Source organism: Zootoca vivipara, chromosome W (assembly GCF_963506605.1).
Source record: "Zootoca vivipara chromosome W, rZooViv1.1, whole genome shotgun sequence".
NCBI lineage: Eukaryota > Metazoa > Chordata > Lepidosauria > Squamata > Lacertidae > Zootoca > Zootoca vivipara.
In genome coordinates, this window is record NC_083293.1 from 6,435,487 (window position 1) to 6,456,529 (window position 21,043).

At 45.8% G+C, this 21,043-nt stretch overlaps 1 protein-coding gene across 2 annotated transcripts; it reads left to right on the forward strand.

The window, feature by feature from the left end:
* The first annotated feature begins 2,253 nt into the window (after nt 1-2,253).
* On the forward strand, nt 2,254-20,758 carry LOC132591440 (uncharacterized). Of its 2 annotated transcripts, none has more exons than XR_009556973.1 (2): nt 2,254-7,402; nt 20,185-20,334. XR_009556973.1 is itself a non-coding variant. In XM_060270034.1 (2 exons), the coding sequence occupies exons 1-2, from the start codon at nt 2,725-2,727 to the stop codon at nt 20,632-20,634; spliced, it is 600 nt and encodes a 199-aa protein (XP_060126017.1). In that variant the 5' UTR covers nt 2,254-2,724; the 3' UTR covers nt 20,635-20,758. The 2 variants fall into 2 exon arrangements, 1 of the variants encoding a protein (XP_060126017.1); XM_060270034.1 differs by having other exon boundaries at nt 2,254-2,874; nt 20,185-20,758.
* The last annotated feature ends 285 nt before the right edge of the window (nt 20,759-21,043 follow it).

Sequence of the window (21,043 nt, forward strand, 5' to 3'; positions counted from 1 at the left end):
ATCTTATGACTCGGGATCTCCAGAATATTGTGGTTTGTGGACCTTAAGGTCCTCCGCGGGGCATACCAGGAGAGGCGGTCCCGTAGGTACGAGGGTCCCAAGCCGCATAGGGCTTTAAAGGTCAAAACCAGCACCTTAAACCTGATCCTGTACTCCACCGGGAGCCAGTGCAGCTGGTAAAGCACTGGATGAATGTGATCCCGCGGCCGGGACCCTGTAAGGAGCCTCGCCACGGCATTCTGCACCCGCTGGAGTTTCTGGGTCAGCTTTAAGGGCAACCCTGCGTAGAGCGAGTTACAATAGTCAAGCCTGGAGGTGATCGTCGCATGGATCACTGTGGCCAGATCGGGGCGAGAGAGGTAAGGGACCAACTGCTTGATGCGGCGGAGATGGAAAAATGCCACCTTTGCTGTGGATGCAACCTGCGCCTCCATGGAAAGGGAGGCGTCAAAGGTTACACCCAAACTCTTGACAGAAGGCGCTGGTACCAATTGAGCCCCTGCAAAAGATGGGAGTTGGCCCCCCAACCCCATGTCGCCCTGACCTAGCCAGAGGACCTCTGTCTTCGAAGGATTTAGCTTCAGTCGGCTCCCACGTAGCCATCCAGCCACAGCTTCCAAGCACTTGGTCAGTGTGTCCGGGGCCGAGGCAGGGCAGCCGTCCATCAACAGATAGATCTGGGTGTCATCAGCATATTGATGACAACCCAGCCCAAAACTCCGGACAATCTGGGCAAGGGGGCGCATAAAGATATTAAAAAGCATTGGGGAAAGGATTGCGCCTTGCGGGACTCCACACACCAAGGGGTGCCGCGGCGACAACTCCCTCCCTAGCGCCACCCTCTGTCCCCGACCTGAGATGAAGGAACGCAGCCATTGTTGGACTGTGCTCTGAATCCCCACGTCGGCAACTGGCCACATGACCTGGAAGGTACACCGGCTCACTCGGCCAGTAAAGCAAGATGAGCGCCGCAACCCCAGAGTCGGTCACGACTGGACCTAATGGTCAGGGGTCCCTTTACCTTTACCTATCTTATTTTGCAAAGGCTGCGAAGCCCATGCACAGCTACAGGTGTACCTTGGTACTCGAACGGATTCCGTTCTGGAAGTCCGTTCGACTCCCAAAACGGTTCAAAAACTAAGGTGTGGCTTCCAATTGGCTGCAAGAGCTTCCTGCAATCAAGGCAGAGCCCCATTGGATGTTTGGCTGCCCAAAAAACGTTCCTAAACTGGAACACTTACTTCCGGGTGTTCGACGTTCAAGAGCCAAAACATACGAGTACCAAGTACGAGAATCAGTCTCAGGAAGCCTGCAGAAACCTTGTTAGAAAAAAGCTGCACTACGGAGCATGTTGTGCTGAATGCAATGGAACTTTTCTCTTAGGAAGCGCCTGTAAGAATGCACACACTTTCCATTGAGCTAAAGAGGCCTTCCTTCTGAGTAGACATGCACAGCACTGCCTGACAAAGGATGCAACAATGGAGTAAACCCCACGGTTTTCCTGCACAATTTTTCAGCTGTCATTCATGCCAGGGTGGATAAAAATCAATGATTTTTTTAAAAAAATAAATAAAAAAATCGGATTTTTTTATTTAAATCGGACTTTTTTGATTTAAATTGGATATTTTTTTAAAAAAATGCTTTTTGAGGCAAATATATTACCATCCAAAGGTTATTCCATCATGAAATAAAGATTAGTTTTTTAATTATGTAGAATAAGGTTGTATATGTTTAATTTTGGGGGTAAATAAATGCCATTAATCCATTAATCCACAATGTCATGCTCTTCCAGAGGTTTTTGTAAGATTATTGGGCAGTTTCTCTGCCTGCAAGATATTATCACAGATGCTTGGTTTACTTTGGCAGTTCTCAAAACTGAATTTGACTCAACAGAGATCGCATGCCTCTTCTTCACAGCAAAAATGTTATAACATGAACAGAGTTGAGAAAAAGACCTTAATCCTATTGTTCTACAAACCTATGAATACAGAATCAAGCCCTTCAGTGCTAAGTTTCAAGAAGTTCAGTGAATAGAATAGAAACAATATTTTTCTGATTGTTTGGAGTGGACAGTATTTAAGTTTTTCATGTGTAGGCTGGGCTGACAGTCTAGGTTTCTTAAAATATATATATTTTGTTTTTGTTTAGCCAAATTAGTTAACAAACATGGATGTTTGTTGAAGCAAATAACATATGCTGTAATGTTATTGTTTCAGTTGAATAAATCTATTTAAATGGTTATTATTCGTGAGCTGAGGGGTAATAGCTCAGCAGTCGTCCTGTATCACGTGGGGCCTGTTGATCTCATATAACAGGAAGTACTGGTGATGTGGCATGTAAACAGGAACAGGAACCGTCTGTGTACTGTTGTAAACTTTCTGATATATGGGATTGTCTGTAAGCAATCTGTCTGTTGCTATGCTGTTTGTCGGAGCTGCAGCATCATGGAGTTAAATACTCCTGGGTGAAGCTGTTTTAAATTTAAATAAATCTTATTTGTTTTAATGAACAAGGGAGTGAAAGTGATTTATTTCACGAGCACTGAAAGCTGGAAAGTTTCCGCTGCTACAAGCTGCGTTTGAACTGTTATCTAAACTTCAGAAGGACGTTTAGAAAACCAGGCTTGGCTTTCGCGAAGGAAGCGTGCAAGGCAAGGAGTTTTTGCTACGCTGCTACAACTCTGCGAATAGGTTATGGAGGCAATAAATTCAGCTTTCAAGTGCCATGGGAAAGAAGAGCTGTGGAAAAGTTGCTGCTGTTTTGAAAGCCATAAAACTTCCAGCTTGGAGATCGTGCCGGCACAGCTGGCATATCTCGCTGGCAACCCGTAAATCTTCTCTTCCGGAGGCTGAGCTGAAGGAATCGTTGGGAAACGTGAGTAAGCTGACAGCCCAGAAGGAGGAGTGTTTGCTTAATGATAGCAGCACAAGCTTCAAAGGTTTTCATTTGCCCTATTTGCACATCGTTGCCAGAGGGCATGCCACCCCAGCACTCCTGCTAAATTCCCGTGGCGCAGCATGGAATGCTGTGGTCACGCCCACTCCCAGGGAAGAGGGAGAAAGGGAGACAAGAGGGGGCTGGTCTGCTGTGGGCAGAAAGGAAGCAAATGCTTTGAGAGGCTTTGCTGAAAGGTGGACAAATGGGAATGAAAGCAAGTTTGCTACGATCCCAAATGGAGACTTGGCAGTCAGCCAGGATCCACGGCCGATCCCTGCATGCACAACCCCAAAGGTGGGGGTTGTTTTGGCACAACGCAGAGCCAATGAGGCTGAAAATGTCCAGGGTGTCACCCAGTTGCTTGTTGCTGTTTTGGGGCTTTCCTGTGATGCAAAGGGCTGTTTTGCCACGGCTGAAGGCAAGGCTACTTGCGAGGGCTGTTTTGACCAAGGCATGGAAATTTACACTGTGCAAGGCTGCTCAGTTCCCAGGAATGCAATGGGGCCCGTGTGCAAAGTCCTGGAAGATTCCATTGTTGATGAGCAGGGGCATTGTTCCATCCTACGTCATCTTGAAGAAGATACAGGCCAAGGTCGCCAGCTGGGCCACCACCAGATAACGTGTTCTCTGGAGGAGCCTGTGAATGGCAAAAGGACCACCAGTTTGAGATGTTTGTGTGTTGACAATCGGTCAGCAGGTGAGTCACTTGTTGCTGCAAGAGATGAGGCCAGTGATGTGCCAGTTGCTAAGCAACGCTGGCTAGGAGACTCTGGACTCCAGACTCCTGGTGGTGAAGTCCTGAGCTGCAAGAACTTTTTCCCTGGAAGAGGACTAAGTTTTATAAATGGCATTAAGTCTGACTCTGTACATGCTAATATTGCTAATATTGATGTATTTGATTTGCCATTGATGAAATGTAATTTGTCATCTGTCTTGTCTTTGTTGAAAGATAGTTGCAATGTACATTCTGAGGATGTTATGTGCTCAATGTGCTCAATGGAGGGTGGATTGTTGATGTGTGTGAAATGCAATGGGAATGAGTTTTTTATCCTTGTGACAGGTAAAATCATCTCAGGCACGGCTGAGGTTCAGAGTGCCAACATTAGCCCACACCACAATTGCGCCCACTTGTGGCAACAAGGTTGTGCGCACGTAAGTGAAGTGCAGAAGGTACCAGGTACAGGTACAGATACACAACCAGAGATGGGCAACTTGTTGACATGCTCTGAGGTTCTTGGTTGCACTGTTTGTCAACAAGCCAAAGTTACATTATGTGAAGGTTCCAGGTCTGCCAATGTTTCTAGTCAGGCACCTATGCTGACTCAAATGGATTCCTGCAAACCAAGGGAAGCGCTCCGTATGGGCGGAACCCAAATGTTTCTGTCAGATGGCCACACCAGAATGAGCTTCACCATACCTCTCATGAGTACAGGGGAGGAGTTAGGCTTGGTTAGTGAGTGGGTTCAAGCTGTGAAGCCAAAGTTTGCCTGTAAGGTGTTTTGTTTTCAGGCCGATCATGGATCAGTTTGTGCTGAGGGCACACTGCAAGGTTTCTTTCCACAGAAAGGAAGCAAGCACAGATTGTCAGCTCCAAGGGGGCTACAAGGCTGTGCAGTAGCTCGACAGGATACGATTCTTGGAAAGACGTTGTCAGCTATAGTCTTTGTTGCCAGTTTTCTGAGGAAGTTCTGGCCATGCAATTCAACGGTAGGGTGTGAATCCTATTTGTCGCTGTGTAGCGAGGAACCCAAGGTTTCCTTGAGGTTGTTTGAATGGGGAGTCTTTGTGATGCAATCTGAAGACGGTCCCAGGTCCCGAAAGGTATTTTTTGTGGGATACAAACTTTGTTCCACGTTTTGGAAGTTCGTGCGCCCAGGAAATGTTGAGTCACGGGTGATACTCAGCAATAGCATTGAGTTCTGTGAGGCACAGGTGTGGATACCTATCCACTACAGTCCTGATGTGCTTACAGGTTTGGCAGGTTCTAGTGTTGATGGACAGGCTGTGTCTGGTTGTGAACCAGCCAGTACTCCATCCACAGGTACAGTTGTGCAAGGTAGAGTTAGGGACAGTGGTTCAGTTGAGGGACCGGATCCAGGGACTGTTGCGACAGTTATCGCTGGAAACGCGAGCTGGATGCTCAGCGCTGCCCAGAATAATGCACAGCGGGGAGGAGTTCCAAAGCAAGAGCCTAGGAACACTCTCACACCTCCAGTGCCAAGCACTGGTAGACAGGTCAATAGGGACAGGTTGTTCCCGCGCCAAGATTCAGGAGCTAACAGCACGCGCAGTAGTTCGCGCTATGCATTTCCTGAGGTAATTGGTACTCAAGCAGGTTTCATCGTGACGTGGTCAGATGAGGATGCGAATGCTATGTTGAGCAGGTCAGAGAGGGCCACGAAAAGGATATCTACTGACAGATATACAGCCACTAGTCTGTGGGCTTGTATGGATCAGTGTGAGCCAGAAAGCTTCGAGGAAGTTCATCAATTGCCTGAGGAGGTGACCAGGAAGTGGTACAAGGCAATGCAGATGGGGTTAGACTCCATGGAAGCACGGAAGGTGTTTTTCACAGTGGCGCGGCCCGAGGGCCAGAGCGCTGTACACAGTCGCGTGGTGTTTAGGTTTAAAACCACGGCAACTGGAGAATCTCAGTATAGGGCTAGGTTTGTAGCCAGAGATGTCTCAAAGCTGGAGGAGTTGCATTCTGAGAGTTTTGCACCCACAGCACCTGAAGCGCTAGGATCTTTGTTGTCTACAGCTGCTCAGGAAAGTTTTGTTTTTAACATCAGTGATGCTTGTCTGAATTCACCGTTGGAGGATATGCTGTACACGCTATCTCCACAAGGGTTTGAGATCAATAAGCCTGATGATGTCTTGAAGTTACATATACCCATTTATGGTTTGAAGCAGTCAACCATGAGTTTGGATGAAGTTTTGGAAGGTATAGGTTTTCAAGAGAAATTTACTAATAGTTGTCTTTATCTGGCAGGGTCAAGCCAGAAGCAAATTCTTGTGTTCTGTTTTGTAGATAGCATCAGATGCATTGCAAATACAGAGGCACAGGTGCAATGGTTTGCACAGGAGCTTGACAGGTATTTTAAGCTCAAAGAATTAGGTCCCGTGAGGGTTTACCTAGGTGTCAGGATTGACAGGTCTGTGGATCACAGTTTCTTGCTGAGGCAGGAAGGTAAGATTGAACAGTTGGTTGCAAAGTTCAAGAAGGCTGATAGTGCTAGTATCAGAACACCCTTAGAGATTTGTTTTGTTGAGGATAGTCAGTCCGGGGAACACTCTGGGTCCCAGAGCCCCGTGGTGTTCCAATCAACTCTAAGGAGTTTGTTGAGTTTTTCTCAGTGGAGTAAACCAGTTGGTATGTTTGCTGTGAAGAGGCTTAGCCAAGAGGATGCACAGCCCAGTGTGCATGCCCAGAATGGCATAAAGAAAGTTCTTAGGTATCTGGGAGATACTAAGGAGTTGTGTTTTAGGCAGCCAGTTATGAGTACAGCACAGGACACGTGCTGGTCTGGCAGCAACTGGGCCAAGTTGCAGGGCAGGAAGTCAGCAACTGAGATAGGTGTGAAGTATGATGATGCTCTGATGGAACGCTATTCCAAGCGTCAAAGTTTTATTACTCTTTTCTCTGCGGAGACTGAGTATGACGCTCTTTCAGGAGTCTGTGGAGCGATTCAGATTTGCCAATGTTTGGTCCAGAAGGTCAACGGGGAGTGTTGCCAACCCATCACGGTTTGGGAGGACAACCGGCTCTGTTTGATGCTTACTGAGACTGGTTACGTTATAACCAGTGCCAAACGCGCTGACATTCGTTTTCGGAACGTTTATCAAGGCGTCCACACAGGATTGGCAAAACTGAGGAGTTGCCCGAGCCAGGGGAGCCTGGCAGTTGGGTTCACCAAATCTTTGGGTTTCCGGAGACGTAATGGATTCTGCAAAGGTTTGTGTTTTGCGTAAGGAAGTCTTTACGCTACCCCTGTGATGCAGGACGAGAGGGGGTGTGAGCTGAGGGGTAATAGCTCAGCAGTCGTCCTGTATCACGTGGGGCCTGTTGATCTCATATAACAGGAAGTACTGGTGATGTGGCATGTAAACAGGAACAGGAACCGTCTGTGTACTGTTGTAAACTTTCTGATATATGGGATTGTCTTTAAGCAATCTGTCTGTTGCTATGCTGTTTGTCGGAGCTGCAGCATCATGGAGTTAAATACTCCTGGGTGAAGCTGTTTTAAATTTAAATAAATCTTATTTGTTTTAATGAACAAGGGAGTGAAAGTGATTTATTTCACGAGCACTGAAAGCTGGAAAGTTTCCGCTGCTACAAGCTGCGTTTGAACTGTTATCTAAACTTCAGAAGGACATTTAGAAAACCAGGCTTGGCTTTCGTGAAGGAAGCGTGCAAGGCAAGGAGTTTTTGCTACGCTGCTACAACTCTGCGAATATTATTAAGGTAATGATTATTTTTCTCCTTCCTAAGTACAACAGTAAAGTTGTCCAAATACAGTATGAATGATTAACCCCTTAAACTGGGGATAAAAAAACTAATATGAAAAGTGGTTATTCTAAAAATCTTCATCTACTTGCATATTAAAGCTATACCAGCAAGAATTAGTCTTGATGTAGAAAACTATGATTTAAATCAAGCCTTGCTGACTAGTGATTTAAATCGTGATTTAAATCGTGATTTAAATCAGTTTGATTTAAATCAAATCCACCCTGATTCATGCACTCCAATCTCCGATCATGTTGCTATTTAAGGGTATTGGTCACTTTTTTATTTAAAAAAACAAAACCAAAACTTGAGGCAACTTACAAAAGAAACAATGCACATGCATTCAAACCGGTATAACAGTGTTTCTCAACCAGTGTGCCTCCAGATGTTTTGGGACTACAACTCCCATCATTCCTGACCGCTGGTCTTGCTAGCTAGGGATGATGGGAGTTGTAGTCCCAAAACATCTGGAGGCACACTGGTTGAGAAACACTGCGGTATAATAATGAAGAAAAATGGAAAAGGCTATTTTTAAAAGGCAGGTTTTTAAAACATCCCACCCACCGAAGGAGGGACCCAGGTGGCGCTGTGGTTAAACCACTGAGCCTAGGGCTTGCTGATCAGAAGGTCGGCGGTTCGAATCCCTGTGACGGGGTGAGCTCCCGTTGCTTGGTTCCAGCTCCTGCCAACCTAGCAGTTCGAAAGCACGTCAAAATGCAAGTAGATAAATAGGAACCGCTACAGCGGGAAGGTAAACGGCGTTTCCATGTGCTGCTCTGGTTCTCCAGAAGCAGCTTTGTCATGCTGGCCACATGACCTGGAAGCTATACGCCGGCTCCCTCGGCCAATAATGCGAGATGAGCGCGCAACCCCAGAGTCGGTCACGACTGGACCTAATGGTCAGGGGTCCCTTTACCTTACCCACCGAAGGAGGCCACAGATAATTAGAAGCCAATGGGTCTGGAGAAAAATAAATGTTTCTATCTGGCACCTAAATATATGTAGTGACCGCTCCAAGGGAGCCTCCCTGGGGAGAGCATTCCACAAGAAGGGAACCGCCACGGATTGTTGCTGCCCTCCAGGCCTCCCACGGATCAGGTATTGCAGAGCCTGGGTTGGTCATATGGGGAGAGGCAGTCCTGAGCCACATAAGGCTTTGTGGGTCCAAACCAGCACTTTGACTTTGGGCCCAGAAACTAATTGGCAGCCAGTGCGGTCAGGCCAGGAATGGACGTTCTGTGCTTAGAATGTCTTAGAATCATAGAATCGTAGAGTTGGAAGAGACCACAAGGATCATCCAGTCCATAGAATCATAGAATCATAGAGTTGGAAGAGACCACAAGGGTCATCCAGTCCATAGAATCATAGAATCATAGAGTTGGAAGAGACCACAAGGGCCATCCAGTCCAACCCCCTGCCGAGCAGGAAACACCATCAAAGCATTCTTGACATACGGCTGACAGCAACGCGTGGCCGGGTCAGCTAGTAGAATCATAGAATCATAGAGTTGGAAGAGACCACAAGGGCCATCCAGTCCATAGAATCATAGAATCATAGAGTTGGAAGAGACCACAAGGGCCATCCAGTCCAACCCCCTGCCAAGCAGGAAACACCATCAAAGCATTCTTGACATATGCCTGTCAAGCCTCTGCTTAAAGACCTCCAAAGAAGGAGACTCCACCACACTCCTTGGTAGCAAATTCCACTGCTGAACAGCTCTTACTGTCAGGAAGTTCTTCCTAATGTTGAGGTGGAATCTTCTTTCTTGAAGTTTGAATCCATTGCTCTGTGTCCGCTTCTCTGGAGCAGCAGAAAACAACCTTTCCCCCTCCTCCATATGACATCCTTTCATATATTTGAACATGGCTATCATATCACCCCTTAACCTTCTCTTCTCTGGGCTAAACATACCCAGCTCCCTAAGCCGTTCCTCATAAGGCATCGTTTCCAGGCCTTTGACCATTTTGGTTGCCCTCCTCTGGACACATTCCAGCTTGTCAGTATCCTTCTTGAACTGTGGTGCCCAGAACTGGACACAGTACTCCAGGTGAGGTCTGACCAGAGCAGAATACAGTGGTACTATTACTTCCCTTGATCTAGATGCTATACTCCTCTTGATGCAGCCCAGAATTGCATTGGCTTTTTGAGCTGCTGCATCACACTGGGAGAAATACAGGGGTGCAGGGTGGAAGATTCAGCATAGTGGTACCTTGGGTTACAAATGCTTCAGGTTACAGACGCTTCAGGTTACAGACTTTGCTAACCCAGAAATAGTACCTCGGGTTAAGAACCTTGCTTCAGGATGAGAACAGAAATTGTGCTTTGGCAGCGCGGCGGCAGCAGGAGGCCCTATTAGCTACAAAGTGGTACCTCAGGTTAAGAACAGTTTCAGGTTAAGAACGGACCTCGAGAACAAATTAAGTTCTTAACCAGAGGTACCACTGTATGCACATTTGCCCGATTTACAAGGTTCCAGAATTCAGCTTTTTTCATTGCAGAGTTGGATTTGGTGCAGGGTTGTCTTTTTGAAAAATAAATAAATCATGGGATGGAGGAAGCCAGCAGTAACTGCGTTGATGAGCACATGGAAAGCCAACGTTGGTCAATCAATCAGATAAATGCTGGAGGTGTGGAACAGAAACAGGTACACAAATACATATGTGGTGGAAATGTTCCAAGATAAATAAGTATTGGAGCGTGATCTACGAGGAACTTAAGAGAATGACAAAGACAACATTTAAAAAGAAACCAGAGCTTTTTTTTGTTGAACATAATTCCCGAGAATGTTAAAAGCGCTAACAGAACGCTGACGATGTACGGAATAGCAGCGGCAAGAATTCTGTTAGTGAGAAATTGGAAAAGCAACAACATACCCAGCAAACTTGAGTGGCAATTATTAATGAAAGAATAGGCACAGCTAGCGAAAATTCACAGGAAGAATTAGAGGACGGACGAGACAAAAAATTAAAAAGGAATGGAGGATATTTTACGAATATTTAGAAACAAATTAAACAATTAAGCCAACCAGCAGATCGTACCTGAGCCCGAAATGGAATATTTGAGGAATAATGATGTAAATAAATTAAGAACCGTGCCATGACATAGAACTTAATTTTATGAGTTACAGAGAGGTAAACTGGAAGTCAAATCTTAATTTCCTTTTTTCTTTCTTTTTCCGTTTATCTTATACTTTTTTCTTCTTTTTCTCCTTTCTTTTTTTCTGCGCCCATCTGATATGAGGCATATGTTTTTGGTTTGTTTGTATTCTTTCTTTGTGATTGTGTATTCTCTCTCTCTCTCTCTCTCTCTCTCTCTCTCTCTCTCTCTCTCTCTCTCTCTCTCTCTCTCTCTCTCTCTCTCTCTCTCTCTCTTTGGATTCATTTGGGATAGATAAATGCCATGATTTTTGCTTTTGTAATGTTGTGGTTTGCTGTGATCTTTTAAATGGAAACTAATAAAATTTATTTTTAATAGAAAAAAAAGCAAAGCTAACATTGGTCACTGGACCACACAGCTCCCATCCTCCCTGACCGCTGGCTATGCTGGCTAGGGGAGGCGTTGTTGTAAGCCAAAAATGGCTTATCTTCTGAGTTAGCCAATAAAACTCAGAGACAAGAGGAGTTAGGAGTCCATTATGTTTATTGCAAAGCAATAAGGTTACAGTCGAATCATTTCGGTAAACCGGAACCCCGCCCAAAGGTCGGGCAGGAATTTATAACATTTCAGACAAAGGATTTTGATTTAACCAATCACATAAAGCATTACATCATTTAATATTTAATATTCATCACCTCATTTCATATTTAATACGTATGTCATTACCTAATCTAATACGCATGCGCAATAAGCGTTGCTAACTAAACTTTTATTCTTACCATGATCTGTTACATATTGTTAGTTTGCATTTATGGGAACCTGTGTCACGTGTGGATGGAACAATTTATGTTCTAGTTCATGAATTGCTTCTTTGTGATTTACGTATTAGCTGACCTTCTTTCCCAGTAGGGACGGCTTCTTGCTGAATCATCAGTTTCTCTAAAGCAACAGGTTACCATAATTCACTATTATAAGCATATTCTAGGATTTATAGGGATTTACACTATCACCTTAATTGGGGCCCTTTGGGCCCCAAATACATTCCTTCCTTTGACTTGAAGCTAAAAGGTGCGAGATTACTCGCACCAATCGGCTTGACACTTATGTAACTCATTCAGCTTGACCCTCAGGTAACTCAGTTAGACCCTCCTGCTTTTGGGGCATGTTTTTGGACTATGTTGGGAAGGATTTAAATACAGTCATCAAAATTTGGTACTGGGTTGGCACCATTCCTTTTAGCCAGTAAAACCAGTGCCAATCCCCCTACTAACATCCAAAAATGTATAGAATTGCCATTGGCTGTTCCTGGGCAGATTCTGCCAACCTGTCGCAATCCGAAACACCTGGAAGGCACCCATTTGGAGAAGGCTGTACTGGGGAGGCCCACATTCAAGCCCCCCACTGCCACCCCAACCATAAGCTCACCAAGTGAAGTTGGGCCAACTCAACTGGGCCGTTGTGAGGACACAGAACATAAGAAGGAGCCCATCTAGTCCAGCGTTCCTGTTCGCACAGTGGCCAACCAGAGCTTCACTGGACGCCCCCTGAATTCCGGTATTATGGATATCCAGTGAAGCTGGGTGCCTGAAGATGGAATAGACCAAAATAAATTATCGCAGAAAGACATGCACAGAAGCATACAACTTAAGGAACAAAAGTTAACCGCTCGCCATCAGAGCAATGGCATTTCAGCTTCTCTCCTCTATTACACCCCAGAGCCCCAACCAGGTTTTAGAGGGGGGGGAAGCCAACCCCAGTTGCCCCAGTTCACTGGCTTGGCAATTGAAACTTCCTTCACTGGTGCAGCTACTTAATCCTGGGTGACCGTTAAGCTGATGCAAGCTTGCTGCCCTCCACTTCCCCCCCGCCCAACACCTGCTTCAAATTGTGCGTCCACCCCTGGGACAAACAAGCCTGTGCCCCCAAGACTGACTGGAACACTCTCAGAGGTGTATTGCAACAGGTGCCAGACTCAGGATGCAACCGTTTTCCCAGGGTGAATGCAGAGGCCGTTTCCAGCAACACAGAACACCTTCATTTCCACTGCCACCCCTTTTTGCAGAGAAGCATGTTCACCACTGGAGCGACAACATTTTAAAAGAAGTTTGCATGAAAAAAACACCCCCTGGCTATTTACGGGTTATCCCCCCCCCTTTACTATGGGAGTTTTGTGCGCAAAGATGGGAGGTTGGGGGGAAGGATGCAAACATGTCTCCGGATTATTTCCAAGAATGCCTTTTTTAAAAGCTCTAGTTACAGGTAGGTAGCCGTGTTGGTCTGAGTCGAAGCAAAATTAAAAAAAATTCCTTCAGTTGCACCTTAAAAAAACCTAAGTTTTTATTTTGGTATGAGCTTTCGTGTGCATGCACACTTCTTCAGATACACTTGAAACAGAAGTGTCAGACCCATATATATATATATATATATATATATATATATATATATATATATATATACATACACAGAAGGTGGTGGGGGTGAGTGGGAATGGGTGATGGGCTGATGGGAGTGGTAAACCTGTAGATGGCTGTTAATGACTGCTGATGACTGCAATTAGTCCGGGGGGGGGGGGGTATAGCTGCCAAGTTATCCCTTTTTTAAAGGGAAATTCCCTTATGCTGAATAGGCTTCCTCGTGAGAAAAGGGAAAACTTGGCAGCTATGGGGGGGGGGAAGCAAGGGCTGAGGCGCTAAAGAAAGCTTGATCATGCATAATGAGATAAGAATCCGATGTCTTTATTCATCCCAGGTGGCGCCATAATTTATTACAGAGAAATTTCAGGAACAGACTGGAAAGAGAAGTTGCTGAATTGGAACTCATTACCAAGCTTAAAACCATGGAGCCACCTGGGATAAATAAAGACATCAGATTCTTATCTCATTGTGCATGATCAAGCTTTCTTTAGCGCCTCAGCCCTTGCTTTTTCCCCGCAGGACCAATTGCAGCCATCAGCAGTCGTTAACAGCCATCTACAGGTTTACCACTCCCACCAGCCCATCACCCATTCCCATCAACCCCCCCCCCCACCCTCTGAATATATATAAGGGTTTGACACTTCTGTTTCCAGTGTATGCATGCACACGAAAGCTCATACCAAAATAAAAACTTAGTTTGTCTTTAAGGTGCTACTGAAGGATTTTTTTTATTTTTTAAAAGCTTTAGTTTTGAAGGCAGCGTGCTTTGGGAAATGTGGGGGGGGGTGTCCCTGAAATTAATTAGCATGCATGCTAATTGGGGAAATTATTTTTTCCTCTGCTGCTTAATGGAGCAAGTATGACACCCACAAGAGTCAACAAGGCACGAAGGAGGACCTGTGGTTCATTTCGTTATCGATTTACTCGTGAAGACGAAAGGTTGGAGAGAGTGAGGCAAAAAAATATGCAATTCTCAGGAAAACAACCACCTTTCCACGCCCTCTTCAAATGCACGAGAAATACAGATTTGGAGGCAAGCATCAGGGTAGCTCTCCCGTACCCCTGGAATCTTCATTTTTAATAAGTAACTAATATTTAAATCAATGCCAATTTCAAAATACCAATAAATAAAAATTATGCTGGCAGGGCACCTCTCATTTACAGCATTTGTCAAAGCGTTTCACACTGACAGTATAGCAAGGATTTAAGAGCAGGGAGTGTTTCAAGTCTTTTTTAGGTTAGCAGGGGGTGGGAAATGTTGTTCCAGACTGGGAGAGGTGAGGGAGGCAATGCGATACACACACACACACACACGATAGATAAAAGCATGCAGCCTATGATGAAGAACGCTGCAGCTGCATCAGACCAAAGGCCCATCTACTCCGATAGCCCATTTCCCATGCTGGACAGCCAGAAGCCCCAAGGGCGTAGCCAGGATCAAAACTAGGGGGGGGGGCAAGCCATGGTCGTTCAGGGGCGGGGCCAAGGCACAGAAGGGGAGGGGCCACAAAGTGGGCGGGGCTAAAGGGCCAACGGGCCTGATGACATCGTGGCGGTGGCAGCAGCGGCCACCTCGTGCTTCTAGGGCTGGTAGCGTTGGCGGCTACCCTGCTTGGCTGGAGAGGACGGGAGGGTCGGGCAGGCGAGAGGGGGTGGCAGGGCGGGCGAGGGCGAGGCAAGACACGGCCGCAGCCACGACGGCTCCGAGGCATTGCTGCATATCAGCATAATATTTCAACCATGGTTCAAGCCCCACCTTAGGAAAAAAATCCTGCATTGCAGGGGGTTGGACTAGATGACCCTTGTGGTCCCTTCCGACTACAATTCTATGATTCTATTGATATATTACCATAGCATATGCATCATTCTTCTTTCTTGAATTGTCCTACTCCTAGGCATAGCATCCAACTCCTAGAGGCCTAGGTGCCCCCCCCCCCAATTACTGGTAAATACCGTATTTGAAAGAGTCATCCCCCCATGTTGATGGGCTTTCTATGTGGGGCTTATCTGCCCCCCCCGTATTTTATTAAGGATGGAAGAGGGAGGGAAGGAAGGAAGAAATAGAGAGATAACTCATATTTGTGGGTGTCTCTTCATGACGCTGTGATGCTGGAACTCTGCAGCAAGAGGACAGGAGGGTCAGGCAGGCGAGAGGGGGTGGAAGGGCGGGCGAGGGCGGGGCAAGGCATGGCCGCAGCTACGACAGCTCCGAGGCGTTGCTGCATATCAGCATAATATTTCAACCATGGTTCAAGCCCCACCTTAGGAAAAAAATCCTGCATTGCAGCGGGTTGGACTAGATGACCCTTGTGGTCCCTTCCGACTACAATTCTACGATTCTATTGATATATTACCATACCATATGCATCGTTCTGCTTTCTTGAATTGTCCTACTCCTAGGCATAGCAGCCAACTCCTAGAGGCCTAGGTGCCTCTCCCCCCCCCCCAATTACTGGTAAATACCGTATTTGAAAGAGTCATCCCCCCATGTTGATGGGCTTTCTATGTGGGGCTTATCTGCCCCCCCCCCGTATTTTATTAAGGATGGAAGAGGGAGGGAAGGAAGGAAGAAATAGAGAGAGGGATAACTCATATTTGTGGGTGCCTCTGGGTGACGCTGTGATGCTGGAACTCTGCATGTACAGGAGCCTTGTAAGCAACTTTCTCTCTGCTTGATTTACAGCAGGCACGTCCAACAGGTAGATTGTGATCTACCAGTAGATCACTGGATGTCTGTGGTAGATCACTGGTAGGTCACTGGCACCCCTAAAAAAAGCTCACCCAAAATTTTCCTCCTCCCTCAAAAAAATTGAACTATGACCTGAAGCCCTAAACAAAAATGGGCCTCCCTCCCTCCTAAAAGAAGCTCAACAAGTTTGACCTAAACCCCCCAAAACAGGGCTTCCCTTCCTTTAAAAAAAAACTCAACAGCTTTGACCTGAACCCCCCAAAAGGGGGTAGATCACCCCCAGTTTTAAACTCTGAGTAGATCAGAGTCTCTTGGGAGGTGGCCACCCCTGATTTACAGTATACAGATGCAGGAGGAGGGGCAGACTGGAACACCAATGCTTTTTATAAACATCACTGTGTCTGTCAAAGCTACAGCCCCCCCTTTCTTATTCACTTCCTTTTAGCCTTGCAGAGCCACCTTAGTCAAATTGAATCCTCTGAGTCTGCACCCTCATTAAATCGCCAATAGAACTCTTAATGCTCCTGAATGCTCATTAACAAGTCCCACTTAAGAACAATAGGGTGAAATGGTCAGCTATCAAATCTTGCCTGGGGATATATGCTCCATTGTCTTAACTGCTTAACTACTGGTAGCCACTTTGCTTTATTTATTTGATGTGTTTTTGTTACTGCTGTGTCCCCCCCCCCCCAGCAAGCGGAGACTTAGCTGCTCTTGCTAAAGCAAAGCCTTTTCCACTTCAGTTTTTGGAGGGGGAAAGTGCTGGTTATGGTCTGTAAAATACATTAATTTTTTTGCTTCTAGGGGGGGGCAGCTGCCCCCTCCTGCCCCCCCTGCCTACGCCCATGAGAAGCCCAGAGGCAGGATACGGGCCCAACAGGATATCTCCTACCAAGCAGCTGGTACTCAAAAGGCCTCTGAACAGGAGGTTTCATCGAAACCTATTCTCCTTTTCTAACAAACTGTCTCTTGTACTTCCAAAGCCATCTAAGAGCCAAGCTTCACATTACGTCTACACAGATGAGCTTACAAAAAAAAGGTGGGGGGGATTTGAAAAAAGGAACCGTTTTCCACCTGTGGTGACCCTGCCCACAGGTATTCAGATTTTGGACAGCGGTTTGTCAAGAAGTGCTTTTTGTAGATTTCAGCTCGGCATTCAATACCATTCTACCGCGACGTCTGGTAACTAAATTGGGAAATCTGGGGCTCCCGCTATCACTCTGTGGGTGGATACTGGACTTTCTCTCAGATCGCTCCCAGAGGGTCCGGTTGGGCCCTTATATGTCTAACATGCTTAGGACTAACACAGGAACACCACAAGGATGCGTGCTTAGTCCGCTCCTTTATACTCTTTATACGTATGATTGTGTCGCTGCCCACCCTAGAAATAGGGTTGTCAAATTTGCAGATGACACAACCGTGATCGGGCTCATCTCTGATAAGGAGGGTGAAACAGACTATAGAGATGAGGTGGAGCGGCTGACAGAGTGGTGCAGAGTTAATAACTTGCTCATGAATAGAAAGAAAACAAAGGAGCTTGTGGTGGACTTTAGGAGACAGAGGAACAAGGTCCAGGCACTTTTGACTGACGGAATTTGTGTGGAGAGGGTAACAACGTTTAGATTTCTAGGCATTGAGTTACAGGAGAATCTGTCCTGGAGTGTTAATACAAGGGGGCTGGTGAAGAAGGCGCAGCAGAGACTGTATTTTTTGAGAATTTTAAGGAAAAACCATCTTCCACAAAAGCTGCTGCTTGCCTTCTATCACTGTGCCATACAGAGCGTGCTCACGTACGGTTTATGTGTGTGGTACGGAAGCTGTACTTCCCAGGACAGAGCAGGGCTGTGTAGAATTATTAAAACAGCAGAGAGCATTATTGGCTGCTCACTCACCACCTTAGAACAAATTTACACCACCAGGTGCCATAGAAAAGCGCTAGACATATCAAGGGATCCAACGCACCCTGGTCACCATTTCTTTCAGCTCCTGCCATCGGGACGGAGATATAGAACAATGCAGGCAAGAACGAGCCGTCTCTAGAGCGATTTTGGCCTTAAATGGAAAGCCTGGACTTTGAAGTCATCTTATTTGACTTGTTATTTTGTATTATATTTACTGTTTTTAATTAGGTTTTTGTAATTTTGGATTATGCGGAATGCTTTATCGGAGTGGATGTAGCAACCGAGTAATTTCGTTGTTCCCGCAAGGGGACAATGACAATAAAGATATCTTATCTTATAGAAGAAGTGACCATATTACGCAAAACCAGCTATTTCAGCTTCACCGCAGCTTTGATTACTAAATCTATGGACCGATCAACTGAAAGGTTTCAGCTCTCGGGAACTCTTGACGGGGATGCTTTTTGGGGTTGTTTTTTTAAGAATTTATGGTTATATGCTCTTTAAAAATCAACCTGGATCTTTATGTATTAAGAATTGGAAAAAGCAGCCAGTTCGTTTGTTAAAATGAGGCTGGGAAAACAAGCAGCGACCATTTCCCACCCCATAAGATAAGTACTGACCTTGACAGGACTGAACTATGTCAACAAAAAGGTATTCCCCTGAGTTCCAGCGGATTGTTTTGACAACCCTGTGGGAATTAAGGATAGGACTCTGCCGAGATGAGAAACAACTACAAGAGTTAAAGCACCAATTTCAGATGGTGGTTGCTGAATATGATTTCTCAGAGGATGAAGATACCGAAACCGAAGGGGAAGATTGTGACAACGATAGTGACTGTGATTTGGAATGCAAAGATAACGATGACGACAGTGATAATATAATACAAAATGAAGCCCACCACGAAGGAAAAGAGGACTTTTTACTCTTAAGAGAGGTTATATTGGGAATAGTCATAGTCTAAATTAGAATTGGTCATGGAAAAAGTTTAAGTTAGACACATCAGTCTACCCAAATTTAGACACATCAGTCTACCCAAATTAATAACGAAGTTGACCTGTATCATCTCTCTCTCTCTCTCTCTCTCTCTCTCTCTCTCTCTCTCTCTCTCTCTCTCTCTCTCTCTCTCTCACACACACACACACACACACACACCAGCCTCACACCATCATTATCGTCACCATTATTTTTTTAAAAAGAGCATCTCCTCACGGACAAAGAAGTGCCTCAGGAGGGAAGGACGCCTCATAAGCAACACTCTCTTTCCGCCCCGCATATGGCGGCAAGGAGGGCAGGAAACCCAAAGTTTTAGTAGGTGTCAGGCCTTCGTTCTCCCCGTTGGGAGCTGCGTGCGCTGAGTGTCCTGCCTCCTGGGGATAAGGTGGAGCGGGCACACTTCTGTGTTATGAGAGCACGTGTGTGTGTGTGTGTGTGTGTGTGTGTGTGTGTAAAATAAAAAAAAATCCTTCAGTAGCACCTTAAAGACCAACTAAGTTCTTATTTTGGTATGAGCTTTCGTGTGCATGCACACTTCTTCAGATACACTTGAAACGGAAGTGTCAGACCCTTATATATATACAGAGGGTGGTGGGGGTGGGTGGGAATGGGTGATGGGCTGATGGGAGTGGTAAACCTGTAGATGGCTGTTAACGACTGCTGATGACTGCAATTAGTCCGGGGGGGGGGGGGAGCAAGGGCTGAGGCGCTAAAGAAAGCTTGATCATGCATAATGAGATAAGAATCCGATGTCTTTGTTCATCCCAGGCGGCCCCGTGGTTTTAAGCTTGGGAATGAGTTCCAATTCAGCAACTTCTGTGTGTGTGTGTGTGCCAGTTGGCCAGGTTATCATTTGAAAACTCAATGAAAGGATTCCAAATGTCAATAAAGTCATCTACGGCTCTTGTGCTGCTCACTGCTTGTGCTCTCTTGTCAATTTTCTTTCAGTAGCTAAGGCAATTGTCCATTCACTTGTTTCCAGTGAGAAACGTAAATGTTCCAAGCTCTTCCAATTCTGTGTCACCGTAAGGCGTGCTGCCACAAGAAGTGTTCAGTTATCTGTAGTAAAGATTAAGGTGTTCTTCCCTGAAAGTGGTTAACAGTCCTAAACTTGGTGTGCACTGTACTTCTTCTCCTGTGTTGTGTCTTATTTATATGAACATTTTAGTGGGGTCGGATGCCATCTATGTGCAGTAATAGCTTAAATGTATTCTCTCATACAGTATATGAGTTGAGAGTGATTCACCTTTTTTTTTTTTGCCAGCAGGTTATTCCAATCCATCTCTTCAATTTCAATGCCTAAATCAGATTCCCACAACTGTTTTACAGGATCATATTGCCCAATGTTAATTTGTTCAGTATTTTGTAGGGTATAGATAAAAAGGGTTTGTCTGTTTTATTGGGTCCAGAATTAATTTTCAAATGGTGTCAAGTATCTGGTGGCATGTGTTGAGAGGTTAAGTCTGACCATTGTATTCTATACCCTTAATTTTGTGGCTATTTGGAGTAGTTTTTGTTAACTGTACTCTTGAGCAGGGAGCAATTTCAAATGGCAACCTCTTGTTCTTTAGTTGCTGCCCACGCCTGGCCCACCCACTGAAACTCTCATTCCTCCTCCTCTCTCTTGCTTCTTTCCCACCATGGCAGAAAGCTGAGGATTACGGCTATGGGCAGTCTCTGATGGAGCGGCTGAGCAGACAGTTGAATGGGCAGCTCCAGGAGAAAGTCATTGACAGGCTTCCAGTCCTGCGCTTCACCATTCAGTACAGGATGCACCCCGAGATCTGCCTCTTCCCTTCTAACTACGTCTATGACCGTGCCCTGAAAACCGATGGGTGCGTAGGTCATCTTTTTGTTAATGATTATCTCACCTCAAGCCAACAGATGTTACGGAAGAAGAAGTGGACGAATGAATGTGGACGAATGAACCTGAATGTGGATGAAGGTTCCACTTTATCCTGGATTTTTCAGAACCCCGAAGTCCAGTGGTGCGTCGGCTGTGCTCTCCAGATGCTGCTGGAGTCCAGCAGCCAGCAGCCCCAGCCAGAAGGGCCAGTGGTCAGGGATGGGGAAACTTGTACTTGCTCAGCTGAATGAAAATTCTGCACATGATCATAGGCATCCATCCTGACTCCTTCTGGGAACCTGATTTGATACTTAAACATGAAGAAAAAAAACCCCTTCCTTTCTAACCATTTCTGAAATGTTACTGTTGAATTATGTGCTCTTTGATGCTTGTCTGGATTTTTATAGTGGCAAGTAGCTATATTTATGCTAAACTGCTGCTGCTGCTGCTGCTGCTGCTGAACTTCTTTTTTTTGTAAGTGAAATTCTTAGATCAGAGCTGGGAAACCTGTGTCCCTCTTGATGCTGCTGGACTCCCAACAGCCCCAGTCAGGATGGCCTATTGGGGGTGGGGGATACTGTCCAGCGCCACCTGGAGGGTCAGGGTTTCCCTATCCTGTGGTGTACAAAAGTGCAGTAGGTGCAGTAGGCCTGGTCCGCC